The sequence below is a fragment of the Phoenix dactylifera genome, chromosome 14 (genome assembly GCF_009389715.1).
Source record: "Phoenix dactylifera cultivar Barhee BC4 chromosome 14, palm_55x_up_171113_PBpolish2nd_filt_p, whole genome shotgun sequence".
NCBI lineage: Eukaryota > Viridiplantae > Streptophyta > Magnoliopsida > Arecales > Arecaceae > Phoenix > Phoenix dactylifera.
In genome coordinates, this window is record NC_052405.1 from 2412059 (window position 1) to 2422581 (window position 10523).

The 10523-nt window shown below is 37.4% G+C and overlaps 1 protein-coding gene across 1 annotated transcript; it reads right to left on the bottom strand.

The window, feature by feature from the left end:
- Window positions 1–2719: 2719 nt before the first annotated feature.
- LOC103696344 (NAC domain-containing protein 90-like) lies at window positions 2720–4982 on the bottom strand. Its single transcript, XM_008777938.4, has 3 exons — window positions 4684–4982; window positions 3819–4111; window positions 2720–3211 (listed from the first exon to the last, which is right to left on the bottom strand). The coding sequence occupies exons 1-3, from the start codon at window positions 4835–4837 to the stop codon at window positions 2948–2950; spliced, it is 711 nt and encodes a 236-aa protein (XP_008776160.2). The 5' UTR covers window positions 4838–4982; the 3' UTR covers window positions 2720–2947.
- Between the last annotated feature and the right edge of the window lie 5541 nt (window positions 4983–10523).

Here is a 10523-nt window from a genome sequence, read left to right on the forward strand (position 1 = left end):
CTCCTCTACCATGGCGGCAGAGTTCATAGCGTGTTATGAGGCGTCCAATCACGGAATATGGCTGCGGAATTTTATCACGGGGCTGCACATAGTGGACGATATTGAAAGACCACTCAAGTTATTTTGTGACAATAAGTCAGCAGTGCTATATTCCAATAACAACAGGAGCTCGACGAAGTCGAAGCATATTGACATCAAGTTCCTAGTTGTCAAGGAAAGAGTTCAGAGTGGACAGTTGTCTATAGAGCACATCGGTACAAACTCCATGGTTGCAGATCCGCTTACTAAGGGATTGCCACCTAAAGTGTTTCATGAGCACACTGCTCGTATGGGTGTCATATCATTTCAGGATATTTGGTTTTAGTGAGAGTTTGTAATTATAGATGTTGCTCTAACAAAGACTTATTTTTCAGTCATTACAGTCTGTAAATATTTTCTGCAGAAATAAAGTTTTGGTTTATTCACACTCTGATTTTGGTATGGTTTGATCTCACTAAAGTTAAGACGGACCAGTTGGAAATAGGCATGTTAAGATCACATTATATGAAATTTCCATGCTACACAACCACATCATAATCCATGTCATTCAGTTGTATTGGCATACGTGACCATTGATGGGTCGAGTTACGACAGTTGTAACAAAGGCCGCTTTGATCCTATGTTGGTATGATTGATGGACCGGATTGGTTATAGATACATTTCGGTAATGACAGCAAAGTTGAGCTCGTACGGTTATTTTTACAATGCATAATTATAAGGTTACACATATAGTCCAAGTGGGAGATTGTTGGATCCTTAATCCAACGTTGGGCTTATATGTGAATAATTATGCATTGCAGACTGTCATATAAGGTTAAACCCATTTAAAAGTGATCTACTAAGGTATGGACTATTTAGGCTTTAATGTATCTGATAGGGTGTGGGCCTTTAATGTGTAGAGACTTAAGGGTTATTCTTATTTTCTATGATGGGCTGAAATAGGAATACCAAAAGGTAATCATAGGAATACCAAAAGGTAATCATAGGAATACCAAAGGTTATCTTAATGGTGGTATACCAAAGGTTATCTTAATGGTGGTATACCAAAGGTTATCTTAATGGTGGTTATGGTCCCTGGATCACACGTATGCATAATTCTATTGTGACATCCCATCATCAGATAGAGAACAGGGAGAAGCTAAAAAAAAAAAGGGGGATTCTCCATGAGAACGTGTTGATCTAGAAGAACAACCACACGACTCTACAGAGATAGGATTGTTATGGATTCAGGTACGCTTCCGCTTATCAATTATTGATTCTTGGTGATCCAACATGATGGTTCTTGGGATTTAGATGATGGTCTTCATCAAATTTTTTTTATGAATCTTGTGAGATTTCTAACATTATTTAGTTGACTTTGGATATATTTAAGGGTTTCTAAAATTAAACAAAAACCACAAACAAATATGATATTTTTAACGGGGATAATTAAACTTTTTTCTTCGGTATTTTAGTTTCCTTATCTTGCATGTTGTTTTAAATGGAATTATGGTTGATATTTTTGAAGCATACAAGAGCATTAAGTTCTCATCATAATTTCATGTAGAGTTATCTAGATGAAATTTTCGACAATATCTACCACTCTCAGTGTGCAGATTCATTACCCATGGTTTCTCGTGCATGAAACTAGAAGCACGCAAAATAAATCTCGTTACATATGTATCGTGTGAATACGCATATGCATGCATGACTAGTATGGCAATTTGATGGTATATTGAAAGCCAATATAATAAATACATATCATTTAGTTCTAGAAACCGAATTTGACCGATAAATTAGACAATTATCAGCCAATTTGATATTTTATGTGTCAACTTTTCTTAATAATTGAAAGGCAGCAAGTATCAGCCGATTTGATATGTCATAGGTAGTAATGCATCTCCCTAAAACAAAAAACTTTTATAGTTCAACATCTTGTAGGCGAGTTATACAGCAAAAAGCAATGCCCACACCACAAATAACCCTCACAGTTCAGATGCCAATTTTGCAGCAAAATAATCTTTCAGTTCGTCCACCTGCAATACACACAGACCATCTCAAGCCATGATACTCTATTTGAAGATCTATTCAACAAATTAACATGGTTCCAAGTCATGGAGCATTGTCTTTTATACATGTTCGAAGTTAAAATGATCAAAAATCTCATGGACAGGAGAGAGAGCTTGATGAGGAAGAAGATGGATGGAGAGACTTGACAAGGAAAAAAGAAGATATCTTATTTAATTTTTTCAATTATGAGACTGACATGTCTCCTTACTTCTATAGTATATATCTGTATAGAAAGAAAGAAAGGAAAGAAAATATTTAAAATAATGAAAAATTATCTATTTATCCTAACTTCTTCGTGAAAATAGATATTTTCACTAATTTAGCCACTAGACAGGCCTTTGAGGAGATGCATCTGGTCGCAGCTGTAACATATCTACAATATTTATGTGTCCAAAATTTCTATAGAGAAGCAATGGAAGAAAAATCATATTTAGTTTGGTTTTGGATTCCGGAAACAATTTGTGGCTCTGTTACCATAACCATGGGTGGGGAATGGCCCGCTAGCTATTCTACGAGGAAGATTCTTCAAAGTGATATAGAGACACCGCAAGGCCAAATTTCCATGGAAAGTCCATGGCGCAACGGTCAAAGAAGAGCTCTTTCCCACATGCGGGATCAGCATAGTCTATTCTTTTTTTTTTTCACAGCCTTAGCAACATCGTGGCAACTCCATCTTTATCGCCTCTTTTGGTGCTCAAGTCTTTAGCAATGAAAAATACATCGCTCTTCTTTTTTTTTTTTTTTGGTAGACAAAAGAATACATCGCTCTGTTCTTTATTAGTTCATGGGGACATGAATCAAAGAATTCGGTCTACCAAAAAAAAAAGGAGGAAAATTAAAGGTGAAAGCTCCCAGTTTCCTAATAAAACTCCTCCGAATTGATGAATTCGTCCCAATCAAAGGTTCCATCAGCGGCAATGGGCTGCGAGCCATCGTCCCCCGATGAGAAGCTGCCTTGGGAGCTGGTCCTCTCGGCTATCTGTGGGTTGGCCAAGGAGGAGGATGCCTCGGGATTTCTCTGGCTCTCACTGTTCATGGCGACAGCAGCAGAAGGCCGCCGATCGAACGACCGTAGGGTCCCTGATTTGATGTACACTCGACACACGCTAAATTCCTTCCTTAACTGCACAACCCCAAAAAAAAGGTAACATCAGTACAAATCTTTCCATTAAAATTCAAGTGTTTAGTTTGAAGCGATCTTCCTCGTTTTTTTTTTTTTGAGGATATATTCATCTTCTTTTTTGATGATAAGGGTGGCAAAAACCACCCAGCTTTCCTTCTTCTTCTTCTTTTCTCTTTTTTTTATGAGAGGATAGTAGACCCATAAAATCCATTAACCTTTAGCTCGAAATCTTCAAAGTCTTTTTAAATAAAAAGGATAAAAAAGTCATCAAACTCTTTAGATCATACAATTATCTGCATTAATGGATATGCAACTAATGCGCTTGTAAGAACAACTTGGCCTGTGATATGGTTGGATCTAACACGGAAAAAATGAGTGACTTGGAATTTTTTATGGAATTTTTTATTGAATCAAATCCTTCAGTACTGTCTCCAAAAATGGTGAGTACTGTATTTTTTGTTGCATATATATATATATATTGAAGAATCCAAAATATTTCATAGGAAAAACTTTTTTGATCTGATGAAAAATAACAATTTTATTTACCTCAAGAAAAATGACAATTTTATGGAAGAAAAGCTAAGTAACAAAACGGGCAAGTATATACCTTTGGAGGAGTGCTCGACGTTGATGCTGCTGCTTCTTCAAGGGCTTTATACTCGTTCATCTTCCACTTGGTTTTAGTCCCAGTGGGAGCTCTTCCTGTGTAGAAAACCATGGTCTTCTTCACACCAATCCTTATGTTCTGCGACGAGAAAACAAAACTTGGGGAGCCGGTTGCCTTCCAGTAGCCAGAAGGAGTGGTGCGTGTTGGTCTTCCCCCTTGTGCTTCTCTTTCCTGCCTTGGACAGAAGAAGAACCACTGCTCGGGGTCTTGAATGCTTGCTTCTCCTGACATCGCTGCACAAACCGAAAGAAGTTTTAACTATGAGTTGCTGTTTTTTTCTCTCTCTCTCGAACGTAAGGGAGGGAAAGCCAACTAAATTCATTGAGATAATGAAAAGGTTACAAGGAAAAGAAGAAAAAGAGGAAGCATAGTTTCTTCTTCTTTTTTTTTTTGATGTAAAGGAGACTAAGGAGCTATCCCTTAATTATCACCTGAATTTTATTGAGAACCAAGTGCAGTAACAAGCAAGGGAAGATAAAAAGGGTTACGAGCCAGATCATAATTCAGACCAATTTAAGTTTGTGATGCACATATCATCTCATGCATGTACAAGAACAATTTGGGAGGTGCTAGTTAGATATGAACTTAGTTATCTAAAACAATGACAAAAAGAAGAAGCAAGAAATGAAGAATGAAGTGTCATCAAAATGATGCAAGGCCTCTATGGCTAGGAGAAAAGAGAAAGGAAAAGAGGAAAGCCTAAAGAAGTATAGATCTCTCTTGCACGAGTTCTGGCGCTAACACTATATTTAATGGATGAAAGAATTGAATAGAACGCATCTAAAGAGGAGATCAGGGATCTCACGAGGGAGCTGCTCTGGATCATAGCTGTATACGTCGACGACGGGTATGACGCGTTCCATGTCCTGCCTCGTGTTCTCTAGTTTGTTTCGCAGATAGAAATTCAGAAGCTCTTCTTCTGTTGGGTAGAACCGAAGGCCGGGAGGGCGAGAAGTCATTTTCTCTGCCTCTCTTCCCACTATTCTCTCTCTCGCTCTCTCTCTCGAACTTCTTTGTGCAGAGCTAATTACAAGGTTGGATGGACCGGTGCTGGATATGTATAGAGAGTGGGTGCAAGAATATGGAAGGGACTTTGGAAAGAGGAGGGGTGAGAGACGGTGCAATATTGCGCAATATATATAGAGAGAGAAAAAGAGCTAAAGAGAGAGGAGGTGGCGTTGGGAAGGGAGAAGGGAGAGAGTGGCTTTTTCTTTGAAAGTTCAAGGCGTGTAGGGAGAGAGACCCGTGGAAAACCAAGGAAAAAGAATCAGTCAACCTCACCTCTTCTCGTTCTCTCTCTCCCTCTCTCGCTTTCATAAAAAAAATCTAGTTGGTGGTGGTATTCTTGGTCTGGGTTGAGGAAAGCAAGCCACCAATAGCCTGTAGTTGATGTACAGCAAGAATTGATCATCTTGTCTCTGTGTGAACGAAATCCAGGAATTCTAAGGTCTTTTAGGTTACGAGATCCTGTCTGTACGTGATACTTTAAGCTCCTCCAACAAATACGTACGTACGCTTGCATACTATACGAGACCGACGTGTGATAGTTGCCAAACATGCCACGTAGAGAGACCATGCGAGAGCCCTCCATTTCCGAGATGGGCAAGCTATCAACGATCCAAGCAGCACAGCTCTTTACCGTGGATTAATCGGAAAAGATGCAAAAGCTAGTTAGATTTCATAGTAGAACATTAATCATAAGATATACACTTATAGCTAAGAAAATAAAGCATGCCTAAACAGAAAGTTACTTGATTGGAAAAGGCCTTGTTCTTTTTTAGATGACAAGAATCTAACCATTTGAGATAAAATAGCCAAAGCGGGGGTCAAGTCACATCTACCTCCAAAGATTCTTCCAGCTGAACAAGTTGGTACACAATTTAGAAAAAAGCCTCCTAGCTTGTTCGGTATTCTGGGAGACCTCCTTGGCTTTACCTTGTATATATATAGTCGGGGGATATGTAGCCGGACCAAAAAAAAAAAATTATATTATTTTCAGAAACAGATAGATTACGGCATGGCTTTCCTGCTTGATAATATGGATATATAGTCCCGTACTTTACCTCTCAAATGTGACCCAAAGTTTCGAACCTTTTCTATGTAGAGTAGCGACTATGTCAATACCATTGTATACATATATATCGACTTATATTGAATACAGATTTTTCAGAAATTGAATTTAACACCACCGGTCTATGATGGCGCTCGTAAGCGTCGTCTTTCCATAGGGTTTCGACGATACTCATAAGCGTCATCTAATCTGGTCTGGCTTTGGCTTCCAACGATGCTTACAAGCATCGTCTTGGTTTAATTCATGCCAACGCTTTTTTTCTTGTGTTCGCAGATAAGAGTCAAAAAATCTTATTTTTTATGTAGTGTATCAGATTAGCAACTAACTGCGTGGAATCTCATGTTTATTGCCGCATTTAAGACTTGGGTATGGCATGCATTATTTCACGAGCTATATATATCATGCAATAAGAATGTGTAAGATGCCTAATTATGTGTAAATAATCATGTGGGCGTAGATTCATACATATCATGCCATTTGCACCTTGATGCTCGATATTTGACTGGCGTTCCACCGAACCTACTCGTATTCAGTAGACTGACCTTATGATTTTCTAATTTATACGTGTTTAGGGTATTTGTCATAATTAAAATTAATGCAAATTTCAGTGGTCCAGCTACATGCTTCATAAGAAATTTTTTGAAAATTTGACTTTTTTCATGCATCAAAACAATTGGCTCATAGATTTTGGGCGGTAGAGGACGAAAGAAGAAAGACACATGTCTACCATCCCTGGTCTCCCTGATGTTGATGATTTATCCCATATTCCAGCCGTCATGACAAGGATGTGAGTCCGATGGAACGAAGAATGAAACCAGCTTCCGCCAACGTGCGCGGGAGCTCTGACGCTGAAAACCCACGGCGACGTGACCCATTACGTGTCTCGGAATTCCCGCGGACCCACAACCCAAATCATGACACCACTGGCTCGGCAGCGACCGCTTCTTCCTTGAAATCTAACAAAACTTGCTTAAAAAAATGGTTGGATGCGGGGCCATTTACGTTTTTAAATTTTGGTATAAGACCTAGAAGGCAGAGGTCAAGCAGAAGGCGAAGGAGAATAGTAGCACAAAGAACCGCGTCGTCCTTCTTGTGATGATCCTCCTCTTGAGGTTTCTTTGATTGATTCAATTCAATGTTTGGAATCCAATTTAGAGAGAGAGAGAGAGAGAGAGAAGGGTAGGGAAAGTAAGACTTCAGGACTCAAAAAGGAAGTTGGCGGTGACTTGGACCCCCTTTTTTAAGCATGGAGATGTGAGAAGTAGAAAGTATGATCATTGAGTTGGATACGCGTTCATTTGGAGATAATAGAGATGTGCAATTTTTTTCTACTTTCTTTCATAAAAAAAAAGAATTCTACTTTCCCTTTTCGTTTCTATTTAAATAGGTGGGAATTTAATATAATGGGCAAGACTAGAGATGCCATTGACTCTCCAGGATAAAGGTATTTTTCGGTGCTACAGTATAAAGGGTTATTCAACATCACTACTTTCGTTCTTAGAGCATTAGATCTGGCGCAAGACCTTGAGCTTGTCTCTTAGTGGATTCTGACCCATTCTTGCCCCGAGAGCATGCCTTTCTAAACAATTCTAGAAGGTATATATGACTTAGCTCCAATTATTCCATAATAAAAAAGCGATATTGCTAAATGTGGTGATCTAAAAAAAAGGGAATAACGTGGTTTTTTTTTCTCTCTTTTTTTTTTTTGAGAAAGAAGGTTTGAGAAAGAAGGAGACTTGATAAAGGAACAGAATTTACAAGGGAGAGGAAAAATATAAAAGTAAGAAGAAAACATTAGAATTTGAAAGTGTTGGAAAAATACAACTAAGAAATAAGGATGCCTCAAACTTTTTTTTCTTCTCTTTATGTAATTAAATTGGATATCACTCACCTAGCAACAATAATCTCTACACAAGCAATTATCAAGCAAAATAATGAAGCAATCCACAAACAAGAGGCAATACAATTTTTTAACGTAGAAAATCCTTCAATGTGAAGAAAAAAACACAGAACCAAGTCCAGCCAAAAATTTTGACTATTTAGAATAATAGAATTATAATATCAACAGGATTTGATCTTGGTTTCCACAACAAGAAAAATTATCACCAATAAGATAGATTTCAACAATAAACAGCAAAATAGATGATGGATCTTACTAAATGTTGATGCTTGAAATAATTAATAGAGAAAGTTTTTTAAAGATCCAAACCGTTCAATTTGTAGCTCTCAATACCAGAAATAACATACTGAAATTTCAGCCAAATTTGAATAAAATCAACCATGTGATCATCCAACAAAGTAGTATCCTTTTCTTTCTCTTCTTTTTCTCCGTTTTCTTTTTGTTTTCTTTTCTGTTTCCCATAGTCCACAATACTCGGTTTTCCACAGTTACTATACTACCACGCCAAGCTATTTTGAAAAACAAAAATACTGGCACATTATCTTATCCCTTTTTTTAATTTTCAAATGATGTGGGTCCCACCTGAGTAGGGACCACACAAGTAAACTCTCCCTCTCGACTCATATGGGAGGTTCAACCAAGCCCGCTTTCTCTCTACAAGCAATAATTTTTTTATGGGCAAGATTTTAGTCATCATATCTGACCCATTATTATCAATATGGATTTTTCCAAGACACAATAACTTCATCTCTAAAGCATTCCGAATCCAATAATATCTCACATTAGTGTGCTTGGATCTCGAAAAAATGTTGGATTCCTTGAGAGATGGATAACACTTTAACTGTCATAATAAAGCATATATTTCTCTTATTCTAGGTCCAGCTCTTGTAGAAAATTTTCCATCCACAAAATTTTTTTATAAGCTTCTATAACTGCAATATACTCGGCCTCCGTAGTAGACAAAGCAATACATTTTTGTAACTCGGATTGCTATAACATTGCTCCCCCTAAAAAAAATCATCAAGTACCTTGATGTGGACTTTATAGAATCTATATCACCAACCATATCTGCATATGTGTACTCATCCAACATAAGTTTACTATTACTAAAATATAAGCACACTCTATGAGTGCCTCTGAGATACATGAGAATTTATTTAACAGCTGCCCAATGTTCTTTACCAATATTAGAAAGAAACTGACTTACAACACAAACTAAATGAGCAATATTCAGCATTGTGTAAACTACGGCATACATCAAACTACTAACTACGGATGCATAAGGAATCTTTTTCATTTTTTCTTTATCTTTCTGACCTGTAGGACACTACTTGAAACCTAACTTAAAGTGACCTACAAGTAGAGAGCAAATTGGTTTGGACTTGCTCATGTTGAACCTTTCTAACACCTTTTCGATATATCTCACTTGAGGTAACCAAAGCTTTCTATTCTTTCTCTCACGAGTAATTCTCATGCTAAGGATTTGTTTAGCCGGCCCTAAGTTTTTAATGCCAAATAACTTGCTTAACTCTCCTTTCAAGCTCTAAATCTTCTTAGCATCATAGCCAACAATCAACATATCATCCACATAAAGCAAGAGAATAATAAAATTACCATCAAAGAATCTCTTCATAAACACACAATGATCAGAAGTGGTTTTACTATACCCACGGTCCATCATAAATGAATTAAACTTTTTATACCACTGCCGAGATTTTTGCTTGAGCCCATACAAGTCTTCTTCAATCTGCACACGAGATGCTCTTTGCCTTTAGCTATAAACCTTTCTGGTTGCTCTATATAAATTTTTTCCATCTAAGTAAGGTTCACCATACCGGTAATGGACTCCGTACCAATGCTACACTAGTATAATGGCAGTATGGTATGGTATGAAATTTTTTTAGCGTACCGATATGGTACGGTATGCCCGGTACCATCTGGTTTGGTATAATATGACATACCATACTTCTAAGTCACCATGGAGGAAGGTAACATTAAGTTGTTGAATCTCCAAATTCATACTTGCAGATAAACCAAGACTAACTGAGATTAAAGACATCTTAACCACAAGTGAGAAAATTTCTTCAAAGTCAATATCCTTTTTCTAACCAAATTTTTTTACAACAAACCGTGCCTTGTACCTTAGCTGTGAGCTCTTCTCTTTAGTGTTCAACTTGAACACCCACTTATTCTTGAGTGCTCTCTTATCCTTAGAAGTTCTATCAACTCAAATGTGTAGTTCTCATGCAAGAATTTTATCTTCTCCTGTAGAGCTTTTAACCACTCTCTCTTTTATTCATGATTTATAGCCTTTTGGTAGCATTTTGGTTCTCTCCCATTAGTGATCATCATATACTCATAAGGAAAATATCTCTGGAAAGTTCAGTGCTCTCTTATAGATCTTCTCAAATGAGGCTCAATTGGTGGTTTTGGAGTGGCTTGCTCAGCATGCTCATCCAGCACATCATTGTCAGGTGCACGCTCATCAACTGTGTTACCATTCTTCTGTTCATCTTTTTTATTGTCATCATTCATCATGGTTGGAGGCACTATACCTAGATCAATATAATTTCTACTGACAAACTTCAGCTTCTCAATCTTTTCAAAATTTTCAATTATTTGGTCTTTTATAAATACAACATCTCTACTTTTGATAATTTTCTTATCAACTGGA

Coding starts and splice junctions, on each gene's coding strand:
- LOC103696344 (XM_008777938.4), bottom strand. CDS start 4,837: ATGACTTCTCGCCCTCCCGGCCTTCGGTTCTACCCAACAGAAGAAGAG. Junction 4,112..4,683: donor TGATCCAGAGCAGCTCCCTC/GTGAGATCCCTG, acceptor CGGTTTGTGCAG/CGATGTCAGGAGAAGCAAGC. Junction 3,212..3,818: donor CGTCGAGCACTCCTCCAAAG/GTATATACTTGC, acceptor GGGGTTGTGCAG/TTAAGGAAGGAATTTAGCGT.